General features: G+C 37.6%; 1 protein-coding gene across 3 annotated transcripts in view; it reads left to right on the top strand.

Moving 5' to 3' along the window:
- The window catches only part of SPIRE1 (spire type actin nucleation factor 1), a 236947-nt gene that overhangs the window by 14480 nt on the left and 200809 nt on the right, over positions 1-21658 (top strand). For all 3 annotated transcript variants that reach the window (XM_020985573.2, XM_020985571.2, XM_020985572.2), the window contains exon 2: positions 18039-18073. In XM_020985573.2, the coding sequence (XP_020841232.1) occupies positions 18039-18073 (35 nt within the window). The remainder of the gene's footprint in view (positions 1-18038; positions 18074-21658) is intronic.

The following is a 21658-nucleotide window of genomic DNA, read 5'->3' as shown; positions in this document are numbered from 1 at the left end:
GAGGTCCAAGAGACAGCAGTGTCATGAAATTCCAGAGACTCTTAGTATCCCACAGGAGAGGGTGGTCAACAGTATCAAATGCTGCAGAGATGTCAAGAAGGCTAAAGGTTGAGAAAAGGCCATGACATTTGACAGCTTAGAGATCATTGATAACTCTGGAGAGAGCCATTTCATTTGAAGATTGAGGTCAGAAGCCAGATTTGGAAAGGGTTGAGAAGTGAATAAGAAGAGAGGAAGTAGAAGCAATGAGAGTAGATGACTTCTAGAATTTTAGATAATTCTTCTTTTTTTTTTTTTTTTTTTTAGGCAATTGGGGTTAAGTAACTTGCCCAGGGTCACGCAGCTAGTAAGTGTCAATGGTTTAATTTGAGGCTGGATTTGAACTCAGTTCCTCTGGACTTCAGGTCAGTGCTCTATCCACTGTGCCACCTAGCTGCCTCTATTTTAGATAATTCTATCTCTAGTAATCCAGAACAGTGAAGACTTGGGAATTGTGAAAGCATTTTAGATTAGATTGCAGAATTTCATTTAATGTGTTTGCCTACCTCATGTTTGCTTATACAGTATTCCTGTTTTTCTGCTTCACTCCTGTTTTCACACTCACATGCATTCCTCTGTGTGTATAATTATATTCCTCCAGGAAAGTAGGGCTTTGTAGTCAGACCTTATTAATTGTAATAGTATCATTCTGAGGCTGGTTGTTTGTAAGTATGACTGTCTCTATTTTACATGTAGGGAATCTGAGAATCAGAAAAATGAGTTGTCCGCCCAGTGGCTGTGGTAGAGCTAAGAATAGATTCTGGATTTCCTGACACATGAAGTAGTTCCATCTCTAGTAAACATACATTGGCATTATTTTGCTGAAGCATACTTAAAAAAAATTGACCTTGTGATTTCACTGGTATAGGGAGTTCCCATTAAGGAACTTCCTCTGTCAATATAGATCAATGCCAATGTTTTCATCCTTCCTCAAATATTCCATGGCTTCTCAACCCTCTTAGCTGAGAAACTTTCCTCATATTTCACTGAAAAAATTGAGGCCATTTGCTGAGTTCCCTTTTCTTCCTTCTTCCTCATCTCACATTACTCAGAAGGCTTCTATTCTACCACTGTCTCCTTCACTCATGAAGAGATCGCCCTTTTCCTTGCCAAGGCAAATTCCTTTTACGTGCACAGATGATCCCATTCTGTTCTGTTTTCTCTAGTAGTTTGTCCCCTCAATCATCCTTATTATCTCGCGAATATTTGATCTGGCTGCTTCTCTGCTACCTACAAACATGCCTGTGTTCCACATCCTTAAAAAACTCTCGCTTGATTCCTACATCTCTGCTAGCTATTATTTTATATCTCTACTCCCTTTTGTGGCTAAACTCTTTGAGAAAGCCATCTACTTTGTTGCTGCTCTCTGTCTCTCTGTTTCTGTCTCTCCCTCCTTCCTTCCTTTTCCCTCTCCCTCCTCCTCCCCCTAAATCTCTGCTATCTGCCAACCTTCTCCCTCAACTGAAACTGCTTTTTCAAAAGTTACCAGTGATCTCTTAATTGCCAGTATCTCAATCCTTGTCCTGCCCAACCTTTCTGTACCCTTTGCCACTATTCATCATCTTCTGGGGTTTTTTTCATCTCTTTCATCTCTGTAGGTTTTTGTCTTTTAAGTCTTCTTTGCTAGATCTTTGTACAGGTTGAGCCTGAAAACCACAGGTTATCACCCAAGACTGTATTGGGCATTCATCTCCCTCTATATTATTTCACTTGGTGATCTCATCAGCTCTCATGGATTCAATTATCATCTCTATGCAGATGATTCTCAGATCTACTTATCTGGCTCTGACTTTTCTACTGACCTTTAGTCTCCCATCTCCAGTTGCTTTTTGGACAACTCAAAGTGGATGTCTCATAGAAATCTTAAACTGAACTCATTATCTTTTCCTCCCAACCCTCCCTTCTTCCTCATTTTCCTATTATTATCAAAGGGTATTGCCATTGTCCCAGTCACTCTTGTTTGAAACTTGTGTGTCAGCCTCAACTGCTCATTCTTACTCACCTCTCATATCTAATCATTTCCCAAATCCTGTAGTTTTTAGCTTTGTAACATCTCTTGTATATGTTCCTTTCTCTCTTCTGACGCTCATCACTTCACACCTGGATGTTTGAGGTTGCTTTCACCTGATTTTCACAGCCCAGTGACTCTAAACTCCTTTAGATCACCATCCAAACCTCATTCCACACTTCCCAACTGATTCCTCACTCGTGTTGTCCTTAATTCTTCTGCCTCAAAGTCTCATTCTTACTCCACCAACCCTTCCATTCTGCTCTCTGGAATGCCTCTTCTATAGGCAACAAATTTCCCTTCATCTTAAATATGTTCCTCTCCCACTCCTTCCGTCTACTAGTTCTTACTGAAAACTGGCTTCCTCCTGATGATGATATGGCCTTCCTGGCCAACCTTTCTAGTACTGGCTGTACCTTTACTCTTTTTCAGCTGATTGGTCGAGGAGGGGATGTTGGAATACTCCTTGTTCTCCATTGCCACTTCCAGGTTCTCTCCCTTCCTCCACATTCAGTAACCCCTCTTCTTTTGAGCTTCATGCTATTTATATCTACCACCCAATTGAAATCCTGATAGCTGTTGTCTACAGACCTCCAGGTCATTCTCCTTCCTTCCTCTATGAGTTTGGTACCTGACTTACAATTTTTTTCACCTAAGGGAGAAATACTAGGGGATTTTAACATGTATATGTATTGATTCTCCCTCAAATACCAGAACTACTTAGTTCTGAAATCTACTCACCTCCCATGAGCTACTCCTCTACCCCATCTCAGAAACATACAGAGATGGTCATATCTTTGATATTGCTGTCATCCACAAATGTAGTACCTCCATGCTCAAGAATTCTGAAATCTTCTTATTTGACCATAATCTATTGGCTTTTTACCTTTTCCCCCAGCCCTCCTTTACATAACCCTACTCTTTATCCACACTGAGACTTCTTATTTCTTGGTCCCTCAATTCTCTCCCAGGCCATCTCCCCTGCACTAGCCATTCTCTCTTCATCCCATCTTGACTCCTTGGTGAACTGATTCAACTCTATACTGTCCTTTTCTGGAAGCCTTAGCTCCCTTATTATATTCCTGATTATGTCCAGCCAAGCCTCAGCCTTGTATCACTCCTGCCATTAGTCAGTCTCCTTCATTCTTACAGATGGCTGCTGAATAAAGGTGGAGAAAATCACCCAGTTCTGGCTGGGTTCATTACAGATTTATGTTACATAACCTCAACTGGACCCTCACTGTTGCTAGGTAATACATACACCTCTTTTATCAGCTCACTGTCCCACTCTCCAGGTGGGCTCTTCCAAACCTCTTCATCTCTCCTCAAACCTCCCTTGTCTACCCCTCCCCCATTCTCTCAGCTGAGAATCTTCCCTCGTATTTTACAGAAATTGAGACCATTTGCTATGAACTCCCTCTTCTCCCCTCTTCCTCATCTCCTCTCTCTCAGGTGCCTTCTACTACTTTCTCCTCCTTTACTGTCTCACATGATGAAGTGGCCTTCCTCTTTACCAACATTAACTCCTCTGTTTGACCAGTCTATTCCATTCTGTCTCCTCTAACAGTCTGCCCCTTCTGTCATCCTCGTTCTTGTCACTTATTTTTAATCCCTCCCTCTCTACTGGCTTATTTCCTACTGGCTATAAACATGCTCCTGTCTCCACTGTCCTGAAAAAAACAAACAAACCAACCAACCTCACTTGATCCTTCCATCCTTGCTAACTATAGTCCAATAACTCTTCTGCCCTTAGTAACTAAACTTTTTATTTTGTAGCTAAACTTCTTGAAAAGGCCACCTGTAATTGGTGCCTCCACTGAGTCTCCACTCACTTCTTAACTCCTTGATTCTCCCTCAAATACCCTATCCACTTAGTTCCTAAACCTGCTTGCCTCTCATGAACTACTCCCCATAATCCATATCCTCTCTGCAGCCTTTGACACTGTGATTACTCTCTCCTCTTTGATACTCTCTTCCATCTAGGTTTTCAGGACACCGTTCTCTCAGGGTTTTCCTCCTGCTTATCTGACAGCTCCTTCTCTGACTTCTTTGCTGGATCCTTCTCCAGATGACTCCCTTTAAACTAGATGTTCCTCAGGGTTTTGTCTTAGGTCTTCTTTTCTTCCTTTTATCACTAAATTGGCTGTCATCTATTTAATTTCCATCTCTATCCTGATGATTCTCAAATCTACTTTTCCTGCCTCAGTCTTTCTGCTAATCTCCAATCTCACATCTCCAACTGACTTTCAGATACCTCAAACTGAATGTCCAGGATTCATCCTGGATTCTTCATTATCTCTTACTCCCCATAGCCAATCTATTGCTAAGGACTGCCAATTTCACATTTTTTCGACATCTCTTGTATATACTCCCTTATCTTCCCTGACACTGCCACCACCCTGGTGCAGGCTCTCATCACCTCACGCTTTTCTGCCTGCCTCAGGTCTTTCCCCTCTCCAATCCATCCTCCATTCACCCACTAAATTGATTTTCCTAGAGTGCAGGTCTGATCATGTTACTCCCCTGTAACAAACTCCAGTGGTTTCTTGTTGCCTCCAGAGTCAAATACAAAATGGTATTTGGCATTCGAAATCCTATGTAACATAGCCTCTTCTATCTTCTAGTCTTCTTGCACCTTAGTGTACTTTTCCGTTCAGTGATACTGGCCTCCTGGCTGTCCCATGAACAAGAAACTCCATCTTTGGGCTCTGGGCATTTTCTTTGCGTATCCCCTCAAACATTTTTCCTCTCTAACTCCAACTCCTAATCTTCCTAGCTTCCTTTAAGTACCAGCTAAAATATCACCTTCTACAGAAAGCCTTCCCCAACTCCTCTTAATTCTAGTACCTTCTCTCTACTAATTATTTCTTATTTATCCTATGTTTAGCTTACTTTGTCTGTATTTGTTTGCATGTTGTCTCCCCCATTAGTTTGTAAGCTCCTAGGGGGCAGGGACTGTCTTTTGCCTCTTTTTGTATCCCCAGTACTTATCACAGTGCCTGGCAAGTATGTAATTGATTAATAAGTGCTTGTTGACTTGACCATCTCCAAAACTTATACTCATAAAGTGCTTGAAGCTCTAAAAGCTTGAGTGGCTTCCCTCAGGCAGTATGTGTCAGAGGTGGGATGTGAACCCAGGTCTTCCTGACTTTGAAGACAGATTTCTATCCACTGTTGCCATACTGCCTTTCAGAATGTGTGTGTGTGTGTGTGTGTGTGTGTATGTACACGTTTGTACACACACATATACATACATGTACATACATATTCTAATACTCTATGCAGTGTGGTGATTATAAAATTACTTTGACAAATACTACTAATTATAGTTGATAATTTAGCAAGTTTACAATTTCATAAATGATGAGAAATGAAACATTGATGGCAGGGATATGCTGTTTTAGACTATTATGTGAATGATGGCTTAGTTATAAACAAAATGATGATTTATTTGGAGTAATTCAGGAGAGGGAGTGATATTATTTCTTCACTTACAACCTTAATATGCTATTTGGACTAGTATTCTATATTAGAGATCCATATGACAAAATCCCTTTTCCCTATACACTAAGCTATTGAAGATATCTCAGAAGATAATTCAAGCTGGTGTTTTAATCTAGGCAGGTTGACATCTGCTTTATTCTAGACAGGTTGTTTAATCCCATTTTAAAGATGTTCAAGAATGCTGATTTTATAACATTTATGATTTAGTTTTTTCAGATCTGCAAACATTTGTGAAGTATCTAATATCACATGTGAAGTGCCTTGTGTCAGGCAGGCTCTGAAGATCCAAAAAGAAAACTAGCAAAGGTTTCTATTCTCCAGGAACGTCTCTCTGAGTTTGTTTCCTTATCTGTAAAATGGTGATAATTATACCTATGTGATTTTCCTCACGGGATTGAGTCTCAAATGAGATAACATGTAAAGTGCTTTACAGATATTTTAAAGTGCTGTACAAGTGCCCATTGTTGGAGATGTCCAAACAATGATGTAAAAAATTTGAGGAGGAAGGCATGATTGTTCCTTGAGTGCATCATGGGGGATCTGGAATTAGCCTTGAACTAAATGAAGAAGATTTTGACACTTGGATTGGGGGTGGGGGAATCCATTATAGATGTAAAGATTGTGATGTACAATGACATAGAGGTAAGTGAGGGCAGGATGAAATTGGGGAAGAGTAAGTAAGGAAGGTAGAAGAAGAGACTGCAAGTGGGGAAACCAGTTAGAAGACAATTACAATAGACTAGATAAAAAATGTGGCTTGAATGAGCATGGTGGCAGTGCAGTGGGGGATGTATATGAGATACAGTGGGGTTAATTTTGGCAGAACTTGGAAGCTGATTATATGTGGGGGATGAGGTAGAAGAATCGAAACTGACTCAGAGGTTTGGTGGCTGGTGACCAGGATGAAAAGGAAATTAGGAGGAGAGCACAGGTTTTTGTTGGAAGATGATTTCACTTTTGGACCTATTGAATTGGAAGGCAATGGACAGCTAGCCAGATGGAGATGTCCAGCAGGTAGTTTGAAATACAGTACAATAGTTCAGAGGCTAGGTGGAAAGCCATCTTCATAGGAGTGATAATTGAAATAATGGGAATGAGTGATAGCCTGTTTGAGTGTCTTTGTCATTTTTATCTTGAAAACGTTTTTGCTTATGTTACTAACAGTTTTAATTTATTGGAATTTCCTATGCTTTGTGTATTGTAGGTATAGTAAATGTGATTGGGTTACTGAGTTGTCTTTACCAAGTTTGCTTATAAGTAGAAGATTGCCTGTATTATAGTGTGTATGATTACATGGGGCTGGCCAGCATCTTATATCTTTTGCTCCAAATTTTGAATGAATTATCTTTTCCTATTCTCTATCTCCCCTTTCCTTAGAATGAGTCTACAATTTTGTATTGGAAGTCAAGGAAAAACAAATTAATTTTTATAGTCAGCTTTTTGGGATACATCTACTCTATAATGAATTCAGGACAAGGTATAGTTGAATATTATTGTATTGCAAGAATGACTCAGTGTACATATGTGGATTGAGGATTATAGACATACTACTGTTTTCTAATAGGGGCTGTGTGGGGAAGAAAATTAAACAAACCCAAACTGTTCATTGTGACCCATAGTTACTTTTAAACTATGGTCATCTTTTTTCCAAATGAAAAATACAGAATTCTAAAAATTCAAATGTCATCTATATTGTTTGAGGTAAAAATAAATCATTTTTTGTTTAATTTGTAAAAAAGTAGGTCGTAAAACTACTTAGTTATACTACATACTACTACTGTAATTTTTTTGTAAAACATTTTGCATGTCTAAAAAGTTATTTTGTATGATTATTCCAACATGAAGCATTGCACAAAAGAAAAATTTGCCTTATTACTCATCATATAATATTAGAACAATGACTTGTATTAGGGCAAAAATCCTGAAAGTTTTGAGAGAGCTTCTAGTTTAATTGTTGTTTTGACAGAAAATAGCCATGTGTGAAAGATGGCTCTGTTTCACAAAATAGTAAAACACGTGTTTATGTTCTATTAATATGTGTACATATCTATATGTACGAATGTATACACTCAAGATATTAAAAAAGAAATAAAGCTAAATTCAGAGATACTTTATTACTAACCTGAAGCCTTTTAGCAAGGTTAAAGTATAAATTTGGAAGACTGTTCTAAAACTATAGTTTGATGTTTTGCCTCTATTTTCTTTGCCAAGGAAAATTATCTTTACCTTGGAAATAATAGGATAAAACTTGCTAAAAACAATTTGGTAGCCAGGATAAACAGGGAGATAATAAGGGAATACCTAGTTGCCCTTGATGAATTCAAGGCATATAGCCCAGATGCACTGCATCCTTGGGTACTGAAAGAACTAGCAGATGTGATTGCTGAGCCACTGCCAGTAATATTTGAAAGATCTGTGGAAAAGAGGAGAGCTTCGTCAAGATTGCATAAAGGCACAGATGGCATGCTTATCACATTTGCATATGATACAACTGTCAGGAAGACAACACACTGGATGACAGAGTCTGGATCCAGAGAAGATCTTGATAGGCTAAAACATTGTGCTGGTGTAAGAAGATGAAATTCAGTGGAGATAAATGTCAAGTTTTATACTTGGATTCAAACAGTCAACAACTTTAAAAGTGCAAGATGGCTGAAGCATGTTTAGTTTGGTTGTAAAAGATCTAGGGGTTTTAGTGGACTACAAACTCAATATTAGAGAGTAATATAATGTGGCAACCAATAAAATGTAATACCATTTTAGGTTAAATTAAGGGGCATATCTTTTAGGTATAAGGAGGTGCTAGACTTTCTGTATTCTGCCCTGGTCAGATTACATCTGGAGGATTGTGTTCAGTTTTGGTCAGTTTAGTTTTAGAAGGACCTTGATAAACCAGAGAGCGCTCAGAAGAGGGCAGGTAGGATGGTGAAGGGTCTTGGGTCCATATAATATGAGAATAGCTGAAAGAATTGGGAGTATTTAGCCAGAGAAGGACTTAGGGTAATATCATATTTGTGTTCGAGTATTTGAAGGGCCCTCATGTGGAAGAGGGATTATTAGACTTTTTTTCTCTGGTCCTGGAGGGAACAACTAGAAGTGATGGGGCAAAGAAGGTAAACTTAGGCTTGATGCCAGGAAAACCTAACAATTTAGAGTTATTCAAAAGTAGAATGGGCTGCCTGGAAAGGTAGTGAGTTTCCCCTTACTGGAGTACTTCAAAAAAGTTGATTGATGACTTATTATTTTATGGTGGATCTTTCTTTTGGAATGGTTTGGACCAGGTCATTGAAATCTCTTCTCTAAGAATTTCTGATTCTTTGATTTTTTGTGTAGGTTCACTCAGATTTGTGAACAAGTTTCCTATCTTGAGAGAGCCTTTGAAGCTGTTTCTGTTTTGTTGGGACCCATAAACAGGTTTGGTAACCAAGTGAATTCACTGGCTTTTACATGATTGCCTCATAGGTTTTGAGACTCTCTCAGGAGTGATGAAGGCCTTGCCAGAGGCAGAATCCTGAAGGTAGTTTGCCATGTCTGATTGCTCTATCCACTGCCATAGTCTAGCATGCTTCTTCTCCACCCAGACAAGGTTTCTGATTGGGCAAGAAGTACTGTAACTCTTCTTCTGTCCATTAATTGCTAGGCAGCAGAAGTTCCAGCCCTGTAATAAGTATCATAGTGAAAAAGTAGAAAGCCCACACTTAAGATACTGCTTTGTTGTGACTTGTCTGTTAATGTTTCATATACTAAGTAAGTATGGAAATGTCTGTGGAGTATCTCATAAGTAATGAAGCTCTGTTTATTTTTTGTGTAGCTTCTTCTGCCTTTTATGCAAATTCAAGGGAATCTAGAAAACATGGATGCTAAAGTAAAGAATTTGTACTATTTTATTACTGAAATGCTTCTGTATTATGTAAACATTGTGCTGTTATATTACCATTTTAATTCATCTCCATCAGTTGGGCAAAAAAATTTATGAAGTGTTTACTGTGTGCTAAACTCTGTAACATTAAGGATACAAAGAAAGGCAAAAACAGTACCTGCCCTAAAGGAGTATGCAACATAATGGGGGAGACACCAAATGAATAATTGGGTACATCCAAGATATATGAACAGTAGATAGATCTAAGGTAGTGTAACAGAGGAAGGCACTAACAGCCAAGGGTCGAGGTTATAACTGGAAATGCCCTTCTGTAGGAGAAAGGACTTAATCTGAGTCTTGAAGGAAGACTTGAAGGTGAAGGAAGGAAGAGCATTTCAGGTATGGGGGACAGCCAGCCAGAGGCAAAGAGATGAGCTGCAAGTAGGCCAGTATAAATGGATTGTAGGGTCTAAGATAGGAAGTGTCAAGATTATAAAGAGCTTTAAATGCCAAGGAGTTTATGTTAGATCCTGGAGGTGGTAGGGAGCTACTGGAGATCAGTAGAGGTGAAGGGGGTGGGACATAACATGATCAGACTTAAATTTTAGAAAACAACCTTGGCATCCAAGTGGAAGCTAGGCTGGAGTGGGGAGAGCCTTGAGGCAGAGGGAGATCAGCTGGAAGGCTACTGTGAATTTATTTCACACCTGGATGCTTTCTTGGATTTCATGATCTCCAGAAACTTATTATTCTGCAAGATAAAATCAACTCTGAAACTCATATATCCTCAGTACCCTCTGCCCCTAGAATACCTTCTTCCCTCTGATTGGAGAGGGTGGAGGGTAAACATTGGAGACCTCCTCCCTGATCCTCTACCATTTAAGGAGGGCTCTCAGGGAATTTACCTCATTTCCTACCTTGCTTTCTTGAACTTGATCTCCAGGAATTCATCATTCTGCAAGATGAAATTAGTTCTGAAACTCAAAAACTCCCACCTCCTCATTTCCCTCCCATCTGTAGTACTTCATCATCCTGCCTCCCCAATTCCCCTGCTTTTCAGCTTCCTTTTATGTGTTGTCTTCATTAGATTATGAACTCTTTAAGGAAAGTGACTATCTTATGCCTTTCATTGTAATATCCCCAGAATTTAGCAGTCTCCAGTACATAGTAGGCTCTTAATAAATATTTATTCAGTCTGACCCTGAGCAAGTCACTTAACCTTTGTCTGCTTCAGTTTCATCAGTTGTAAAATGGAGATATTAACACTTACCTCCCAGGACTGTTCTGAGGATAAATGAGACAGTATTTGTAAAGTGCTTTGCAAACCTTAAAGCACTATGTATATATCTTAATTGATGTTATTATTATGATTGTTGTTGTTATTATTAGATGTGATTAGGGCCTGAACTAGGGTTGTGTTTATATAAATGGAGAGAAAGAGGCATATATATATATATATATATATATGTATATATATATATATATATATATATATATGTATATATATATATACATGTATATGTATATATATATACATGTATATGTATATATATACACACATATATATGTATATATATATATACATATATATGTATATATATGTATATATATATGTATATGAGAAAGAAGACGTGAATGAGAGAAAGAGTTGTGAAACAATAAGATTTGGCAGTGAATTGGGTATGTGGGGTAAGTGAAAATGAAGAGCACAGGATGACACCAAGGTTGTGAGCCTGGGTGACTAGCAGGATGCTAATGCTATTGAAAATAGGGAAATTTGTAAGAGGGAAGGTTTTTGTGGAGACAGATAATGAGTACTGTTTTGAGTTTGAGAAATCTGTAGGACATTGAGCTTGATATGTGTAAGAAATATGTTGGTGAATTGTGATTAATGGCTCCAGAGAGAGATTGAGGCTGGATGTATAGATCTGGGAATCATCTGGGGAGATGATAATTGAACCCATGCAAGTGGATGAGATCAAGTAATATCTATTCCCTTTGTCTTCAAGTATTTAATTTCAGTTATAAAAGTATTTCTTTTGACAAAGATGATTTGAGTGAATAATGGTTTTCTCAAGAACTGTAGTTCACTAGACATAATGTTAACTATTTTGCATGTAATAATTTTGAAAATGTTTTATACTTTGCATAGTATTTGAACTTTTCATGGAGTTATGTTTTGTTTTCTCTTATTTATGTACTAGTTTTTAAGTTTTGTGAGGCTACTGAGCATGACTGCTTTTTCTTTGTATTTCTCTGAGTACCTTTTTGCACATAGGGGTGGATTTGTTTTGATTTAATTTTTTGCTTTATAGGTGGCATGAATCCTAAGACTCTTTTGATAAGAGACATACAATGACAATAATGAATATTTGAGTATTATAGTTTTTCAGAATTGGAAGGGACCTCAGAATCTACCTAGTCTAATTTATACTTGATTGGAGTTCTTAATCCCCTCTATATAATTCCTGACAAGTGGGAATCCAGTTTTAGTTTGAAGATCTCCAGCAATTGGAAAACCTCATGTTAAAAAGCATGGGAACAAGCACAGAACCCTGTTTCACTCTTTGGTGACTGGGAAAGCACAAGAGCATTGTCCTTTATCCAGAACCTGTGTAAGCATGCCATCAAGAAACTGGTATACAATACTGATGAACTTCTAAGGGCAGCCAGATTTCATCCTGGTCTTCAGTGAGCCCTCACAACTGACAGTATCAAAGACCTTAGTCAGGTGGATAAATGTGTACAGACCTCTGTACTGCTCCTGGCACTTCCCTTGGCGTGTTGGACAGCAAACACCATGTTGACCATTCCTCAGCCCTTTCTGAAGCCACACTGGTTCTTGGGTAGATGACCATCTTCCAGGTGAAGGATCAGCCAATTAAGGAGGACTCTGGCAAGAATCTGGTCAGCAATGAATAAGAGAGACCTCTCCTGTTACCTATTTCCCTTTCCATTCAATGGAGGCATCCTTGCTTTCCTGGGAGATAACTTCCTCTTTCCATATAACCTGGAAGAAACTGGACCCCCTGCCTTATAGATCTCTTCTGGGATGGAATCAGTACGATGTGCTTTGCCACAGTATTGTACACCAGTTTCATGATGGCATGCTTGCATGGGTTCTGGTTAAAGGACGAAGCTCTCATACTTTCCTAGTCACCAGTGGAGTGAAGCAGGGCTCCGTGCTTGTTCCCATGCTTTTTTAAAAGCATGATGTTTTTAGATGGCTTCAACAAGGAAGAAAATGGTATCAAGGTCAACAGCTGCACTGATGGTAAAATATTTAACTTGAAAAGGCTATATTAAGAAGCCAAGACTAAAGTGGAGGGGAGAGTTGGTGTGTGACTTTTTGTTTGCAGATGATTGTGTACTCAGTGAGTTGCAACAAAGTATGAGCGATTCTCTTGTCACTTGTCCTAATTTTGGCCTGACAATTAGCACCAAAGAAACAGAGGTTCCTTAGCACCTCACCATCTATATACAGAACCATTGGTAACAGCAAATGGAGAAATTTTGAATGCTGTTGTTAATATGTTCACTGACCTGGGGATTATACTTTCTTGCATTGTCCACATAGGTGATGAGGTTGATGCATACATTGCCAGAGTTAGCTTAACATTTGAGAAGCTTTGAAAGAAAGTGTAGGAGAGAAGAGGTATTATTAGGCTGCATACCAGACTAAAGGTCTGCAGAGCTATTGTGCTGACTTCATTATTGCCTGTGAAACCTGGGCAGTATACTAGCACCATGCCAAAAACTTAAACTTCTTCTATTTGAATTGTCTTAGGAAGATTCTGAAGATCACCTGGCAAAAGAAGGCACCAGAAAGTGCCTTTCTCAAGCTGACTGCCACATATTCTGACTCCTCAGCAGAGAGCATAACTCTGATGGGCTGGCCACATTGTTTGAATGTCAAACATGTATTTACCTAAAAGACTATTTTACGGAGAACTCATACAAGGCAAGCACTCACACAGAGGTCAGAAGAAGTGGTACAAGGAAACTCTCAGGTCTCCCTGAAGAACTTTAATATGGATTGTTGAGACATGGGAGACTCTGGGACAGGACCACCTAGCATGGTGTGCCTACATCAAAGAAGGGGCTGTGCTTTATGAGCAAAGCAGAATCATAGTAGCACAAAGGAAACGTGAGATGTGCAAATCTAGAGACATCTTCATCCTAAACGGTCTTACGGACAATTTGTGTCTAATTTGTGAAGGGGTCTTCTGAGCTTGTGTTGGACTGATCAGCTACAGTTGAACACTGACCTTGACCCCAACATCATGATGTCATTGGTCTTCTAGTAGGAAGGGCAAATAACAAAAACAACTTGTGAAGGATAATTGAATCCTTTCCTGTAAGCCCATTGCACTTTTGGAAAGCCCTGGTTAAGAAGTTTTTCCTTAGGGGCATATGAACTGTGATTTGGTCAGCTTAAATGATTCCTTAAATCGAAATACCTTCCTTTGGATTACAAACCCTTTATGATTTGTAGATAAATCCTAGGCAATAGCTTGAGGTACCATATAGGTTAAATGACTTGCCCAGGGTCATTCAGGTTTTCCTATGGTCAGCTCTAGCACTTTATCCACTTATACAATTGCTTCTTTTCTTTAGATCATGCCTAAATTTGTCCCCTTGAAGCTTCAGCTTCTGGGACCACTTGATAGCCCTTCAGACACTAGAAGTCTCCTATGTGGTCACTCCAAGTTTCCTTCCCTGTCTAGGCTAATCATTTCCAGCTCTTCTACCCAGTTCTCATGCAGCATGAACTCAATGGCCTTCATTATGCTAGTTGGCCTGTGGAACTCTGGCTTGTACATGTTGACCAGAACATGGAGGCAGTATTTTATAGTGGAAAATGCATTGGCTGTCCTGTGAAAGAACGGGTTCAAATTCTGTTTTTGATACTTATCATCGATATGGCCTTGGGCAAGTCATTTAACCTTGATAGGCTTCCTTTTCCTTATCTGTAAAATCAGGGGATCAGATTAGATTACCCCTCAGGTTCCTTTAAACTCAGTATCTGAGGTTTTATAATCGGTATCACCAGGATTGAATGCAGTATCTGAAATACGGTTTGATCAGGACGATAGCAAGTCAGTGGGATCATAGATGTAGTGCCAGAAGGCACTTTAGAGGGAATGGGAAGTGAAGGGAATAAACATTTATATAGCTCCTACTATGTACAGGCTGTGCTGAATGCTTTACAGATAATACTTCATTTGATCCTCAACAACTGTGGGAGGTGAGTGCTATTATTATCCTCATTTTGCAGTTGAGGTAACTGAAGAAAAAAAAGGTTGAGTGACTTGTCCAGGATCACATAGCTAATAAGTGTCTGAGGCCAAATTTGAACTCAGGTTGTCCTAACTCCAGGCCCAGCCCTCTATCCATTGCATCACCAGTTGCCTCCCTTCTTTAAAAGTCATTTAGTTCAGTCCTTTCATTTTACACATGAAGAACCCGAAGCTCAGAGAGATTATGTGACTCACCCCCACCTTGCAAGTAACATGTGTCAGCTGGAATTCTAACCCATGCTCTTCAATCTAAACCCAACACTTTTCTGTTATACCATGTTGCCTCTGTATTACCTCCCTAGTGCTGGGTACTATGATTCTCTTAGTGTAGCTGAAGAGTGCGTTAGCTTCTTTGGACACTGTATCATACTGATAACTCGTTGACTTTGGAGTTTGTTGAAACCTCCTAATACTTTCCAGACAAACTACTCTCCAGTCATGCTTCTACAACCTTTGTGGAGTTGATTTTTTTGAACTCAACCATAGCACTTTTGATTTATCCCTACTAAATTTCATTTTATTAGATTAGGTCTAATATTATAGGTCTTTTTAAATTTTGACTCATGCAGTATGTGAGCTCTCCTTTCAGTTTTGTATCATCTTTATGCTTTTCAGCTTGGAATATTTCATAGGCAATTTTCTTCTTCCTTTTTCATTATCCTTAATCCTTTTGCTATATTTGTAAGAGTTTGGACAAATAATTTTTTTTTCTAGTTCTTATTAATATACTCCATCCTTGTTCAGGAACCTGTTATTCTTATGTTTTAAGTCATCATGTAGAGCTATCTGTTGACTTTCCTACTATAGTGCTAGGTCAATTGAAGGATTCTTATTGCTTACTGTGGGAGGTACTGAAATCCGTTCCACATTAAGAGTTCCCTGTATTGATGAAATCATAGGTTCAGGCTTGTATTTTTTTGTATTGTATGCATAATCTTATCACATTAGGGCTACTTATATAATCAACGTATTAAATACATATATGTCCATTTTATGGAACTTGGAGTGCAATTTTACTCTTTTAAATAATTATGTACATTTATAGTCATATCCGTGTTTTTATAACATTGTTGGTAATATCAGTGACTGGACAACCCCTAATCATATGAGAAAAATAGATGAACTTTGCAATATTTTTTTTTTTGGCTGATCTTTGTTGAGCTTCTAGCATTTTAGAGCTGGGAGGGACTTTGAGTCATCTGATGCATTGCCTCATTTTACACGTGAGGAAAATAAAGGAACATAGCAGTTCAGAGACTTGTCCAGCATCTCATAGCTAGCTACTCAGTGGCAGCGCATCATCATTATTGAGCCAGTTGAGTAACAGCAGTAAAAAACAATAACAAAAATACAACCCTTTTCAGTATGTAGACAGAAAAGAGAGTAGAGAAGGCCAGAGCAAATAAGTAATTGCTATAATTTTAAGTTTTATATTTTACAATTAAAGTGGTTTGGGTTTTATGGTTTTATTTATGATTTTGTTCTTTTTTGTTGGTTTGATTTCAAGGTTTATATTCTCTGAAATGTTATTTTAAAATAATTTTTTATTATAGTCTACTAATGGTGGGTTAGTAGAGTAATCTTCAAATATAAAGGGCAATAAAAGTAAGATAGAGAAATAGGCTGCCTTTGTAAACAATAACAGGAAAGAAAAATAATTCTAATTTAGAATTTTTGAAACTTGAATTTTGTGGCTTCAATTTCTGTCATGAAGATAAGAATAACCACCTGTAGAACAACAAAAATAATAATGATAGGAAATTGATTTTTTTCATAATGAATAGCCCAGTACAAATGCAATTTTTCTTCCCTTTTCTAAATGAATTAATAAATTATTTATTTACTCTTGTAAGGGTTTGGTCTTCTTTAGTAGTGAAACTCCAAGTTGTTAAAAATGACCTTGTATAGTTATATATTTACCCCTTCAATATGACAGAGCATTGAATAAGGTAGTATAGTAAAACATGTTCATTTCTAATTATCTTGTCAGGAAGAATACTTTACACAAATTACTTTTTACATGTTTATTTGTTTAAAAATGTTATTGTTTTAATGTGTATATATTTATTTATATAAATATGTATTTGTTGCTTTATAGATATATATTTATCTAAAAAAATACATTGTATATACTGTAGTACAGTATATGGAGAGCCTATATACCATTGCCTTGAGGTCGCTTTCTTGACACATTGATTTTGTGACCCTGGGCAAGTCCCCTTAGCCTCTCAGTGTGTCCCCAGGCTTTAAATTTCAGTGAAAATACTGAAGCAATTCCTCACCTGGAGTGCCTTATAGCAGGGTTCAGACACAGGTTGAGTTATAAAGCAATATTTCACTGAACAAGAACTAATTTATTTTATACTGTAGCTTTAAGTAATTCCTAATGGAAAATATGCTGGCACTTGAAGAATGTTTTTGCTACAACTTAAGTGGACTCTGAACCTTGGTTTATATATCAAATAGTAATAGCTAAGGGTTTTTTTTCTTGTAGTTATTGTTCTCCTGGTATGGCAACTTCTTCCACCATTGCAAATGGGCAACTCTTCTATAACTTAAGAGTTTTTCTGGGTACTAAGAGTTTAGTGATTTACTATATTCACATAGTATGTGTCAGAGGGACGACTGTAGTTTGAGTTTTTCTTACTCTCCAAGGTTAGCTAGCCTTCTATCTACTAAACTGGGGAGTTTCTTTTTTAAGAAGGTAGAGATTTAAAAATATTTAAATTTTATTAATTAGCAAATGTTCATATTGAACACTTATCCATTTTAGGTCTGGTCCTACTGTATGGTTACAAGCCTTGGTAATACCTCAGTCTCTTAAGAATTATTGTTGGATTAACTAAATGGTACAGTGGATAGAGCACTGGCCCTGAAGTCAGGAGGACCTGAATTCAAATCTGGCCTCAGACCAAACACTTGACACTTACTAGCTGTGTGACCCTGGGCAAGTCACTTAACCCCAAGTACCTGAAAAAAGAATTATTATTGCTAATAACCCAGAGACCAATGGTGGGTTAGAGTAGGCTGCAACCATATTGCCAATGAAGAATTGCGTAGGATAAGTAGTATAAAGGAGTTAGAGAAATAGATGTTACCAGAAAAAGGGACAAGCTGGTAACAAGTTGTTTGCCCACATCCATCTGTGGTTGAGAGATATAGAGAAAGATCCATTACGTTGGGGTTAGAGCCAAAGGAATCCCCATGGTGATTAGATCATTGGTAAAGATACTATTCTTTAAAAGAGCCGTGTGAGAGTAGCTTGAATTTTTGGCCGTGATGACTATATTTAAAATTTTGAAAATGACTAGTGTTATTTTCATTACAGGTACCTTGGGATATTCACATTGTACAGAAACAGAGGTAAGAACAATTTCCTGATTTAATCAAATGATCTCAGTTCGTAACAAGCCTACCTATAATCAGAAATTTGTGAAAGACACTAACTTTGTAGTATCTTTAGATTATGATGTTAAATATTTAGTACAGTGTTTGATATTGAAACATTTCATATATTATGTAGGGTTTTTTTTAAACATGCTTTGAAATATGGTCTTATAATAAAATTAATAAACTTTTTTTGATTTTGAAACTACTTTCAAATCTACTCCTACGAGTAGATTGGCTTATTTTGTTAATTAAAAATTAGTAGATGTCAATTTTGCTAATTCTTAAACTTTTGGTTTTATTTAATTATTCTAATGGGGATCTTTTCTAGCATGGGATTAAGTAGGAAAGATATATTGTTAGCATTTTAAACCTTGTGCAGAGTGTTTTTAGGTGTTTTAGTGGGAAAACATTTGATGTTCTATCTATGCTTTTCTTTCAGTAGACACAAAATCACTTGACTCAGAGAATTGAGCCTGAAAGCAGATAGCAGTATACATATTATAAGAATAAAGTGAAAAATTGTACACTGATTAAATATTGTGAAGTTGTTTTTTCTTTATAGGAGATGTATTTCTTCTTCATGGCTTAAATTAGAAGGATAAAACTAAACTAGGAAAACAAACCATTGAAATATATGTGTTATTTTCTTTGTTATAGCAGTTCTATAGCTTTCATAATACCAGAACAATACCCAGAGCTGTTATTAATGTTGGCACTTAAAAGTTTTGCAGATAGGACTAAATGGTCTTTAAGTGTTTTCCCTCCATTTTAAGTTTAGAAGCTAAAAAAACTTTTTATTTTTAAAATAGTTCTTTCTGACAGTAGAAAATAGTTTTTTTTGATTTTCTTTCTCCAGGTAGCTGGTAGCTCCAGAAATCTGTACGTAACTGGGAAAGTAAGGCAGGGGTATTTAGCAAGTCTTGTTCCGGGCTGAAGATTTTATGAGTTTTGGGAAGTTACCAGTTAGTTGATAGCCTCAGTGCTTGCTGAAATATACAGGGCATATGTTTAACCTGGTTTTTACTCTTAATGTAGGTGAATTTTGTTTTGTTCTTTTGTTTATTTAAAGACTCATCATGTATCATCCCCAGGACAGTCTTCTTAATCTCTGTCTTCAATAAGTTCATTACCTGGCTCGCAGTCTTTTTCTCTTCCTCATCTCCTGCTGTTCTACTAAGGAATTTCAGCTTATATATTGATGTACCCTCAGAGACCCTAAATTCCCAGTTTTTCAATTTGCTCAGTTCGCTTGGCCTGCTCTTTCAGTCTATTCCTCATCTTTGCTCACAGAGGGTTATACCCTTGATGTTGCCATCATTCCTTTTTCACAATTTCTGATATTCTTTCATCTGAGCATAATCTTTTATCATAGAATGTTTCCCTTTACCTTGTGACTGTTAACTCTGTTCTATGTCCTTACTGTAACTTTGATTCCTCCCACTTTTCAGATGTTTCCCAGGTCATCATCTCCATACTGTTTACACTGTCCTCTTTTCCCTATATTTACCCCTCGATTAACTGTTTTTACTTTACACTGTCCTCTGTGCTAGGGGTGGGGAAACTGCTGCCTTGAGACCACATGAGACCCTCTAGGTCCTCAAGTGCAGTCCTTTGTCTGAATCCAAACTTCACAGAACAAATCCCCTTAATAAAGGGATTTGTTCTGTAGAACTTGGACTCAGTCAAAAGGCTGCACCCAAGGACCTAGAAGGCCACATGTGGCCTTCGAGGGAGGCCGCAGGTTCCCCATCCCTGCTATGCCTTTGAGTCTTTTGTCCCCTTGTCCTGTTGTCAATGACACCTTGCCAGACCTGATCCCTGTATTACTCCCACTGTCCATCTTCCCTAATTCTGTTCATGTACTGCTGAATGGAACCAGAGGAAATTGTGAAACTAGATTCATGCTAACTGGATCTGTTCTTAATTGGACCCTCACTACTTCAAGGCAAATATTTTATCCCTCCCTCATAAGTTTGGTATCCTATTCTTCTATCATCTTATATCTCTCCTCCCTTCTGTGGCGAAATTACTTGAGAAAGCTGTTTATATTAGTTGACTCTTCTTCCTCTCACTCTTTTCTAAACTCTCTGTAATTTAGTCTGACTTCATTATTCAACTGAAATTGCCATCTCTACAGTTACCAGTGATCTCTTGATTACCAAATTTAATGGTTTTTTTTACAGTCATCATTCTTTTTGACTTGTGGCGTTTGATCCTGTTAATCACCTTCAGCTCCTGAATACTTGGGGTTTTCATGACACTTCTTCCTTGGTTTTCTGCCTTACTGTCCTTTGCTGGCTCTTCATCCATGTTGACTCACTGAGGTAGATATCCTTTAAGGCTCAGTTTTGTTTTGTTCTCTCTTTTTTCACTTTCTATTTTATTCATTCAGTAAAACTTCAATTATCTAGTACTTTTTGTCATTTTTCCCCCTTGAACATTCCATTTAAAGGAGAGGAAAAACATAAGAAAATGATATCATAGCTATAGATTAAAATAAAAAAAATGTTTAGGGTATGTCTTATGGGAGGAGAGAAACCTGAGCCTCTTGGACTGTTTCCTTATCTATAAAATAGAGCTAATGTTTGTATTATCTGTCTTACAGAGTGGTTGTAAGAAAAGTGCTTTGGGGGCAGCTAGGTGGCGCAGTGGATAGAGCACTGGCCCTGAAGACAGGAGGACCTGAGTTCAAATCCAGCCTCAGACCAAACACTTGACACTTACTAGCTGTGTGACCCTGGGCAAGTCACTTAGCCCCAATTGCCTAAAAAAAACCAAAACAAACAAAAAAAAGTGCTTTGAAGTTGAAATGCATTTTATGTATGTCAGTTTACTTAGCCCAATCTCCTATATTGGGTCCTGTAGTGAAAATTGATATTTAGAATGATGATAATGAGGAATTACAAAATCTTGAATTGTCAAAGGAAGATTTAATTGTGCTCTCTGTTTTTTGCTAAGACAAAGGTTAGTAATTTTTAGAAAAAAATTTGACAACAGGGATTGAAAACAAGTTTTTATTTAACCCAAAATCATAACCAGAAAACATTCATCCCTTCCCTCCATTCTAGTCAATTGAGATTTGTAATGATGGTTTTCTCTCAATAACATATATGGATGTGGAAATACTTTTCTGTATCTCCATATATTTACAGAGAAGTGAAACAGAATTCCTTAAATTGACTAAAACTTTGGCTAAGTCATGGGAATGATCAGCAAATGTGTCTAAGTGCTAAAACAGCATTTTTCCTCTTAGTCTAGTGACTTTTAAAATTTAACTGACCTTAGTTTGATAACCTAAGCATACCAAATTCAGCTAACTTTTGGGAAAAGACTAAATTACCTTAAAGGATTTAACACATTTAAATAGGCAAAGCCAATTGATACATTAATGGTGCTGTAAAAGTGCAGCTTTAAATTAAATGAGCATTAGCTGGTTGGTAGTTTTCTGACAATATAACTCTAAGGCCAGCCTTTCATGTTGTTTGTTTGTTTTTGATCAATTGAAGAGCCTCACTATACCACCTTTGCTGTGTCGTAGTGAATAAAACTGAAAACAAA

The sequence above is a fragment of the Phascolarctos cinereus genome, unplaced genomic scaffold (assembly GCF_003287225.1).
Source record: "Phascolarctos cinereus isolate Bilbo 61053 unplaced genomic scaffold, phaCin_HiC Scaffold_4;HRSCAF=312, whole genome shotgun sequence".
Lineage (NCBI taxonomy): Eukaryota > Metazoa > Chordata > Mammalia > Diprotodontia > Phascolarctidae > Phascolarctos > Phascolarctos cinereus.
Note: the sequence above shows the minus strand (reverse complement) of the source record. Positions and strands in the feature narration are given on the sequence as shown.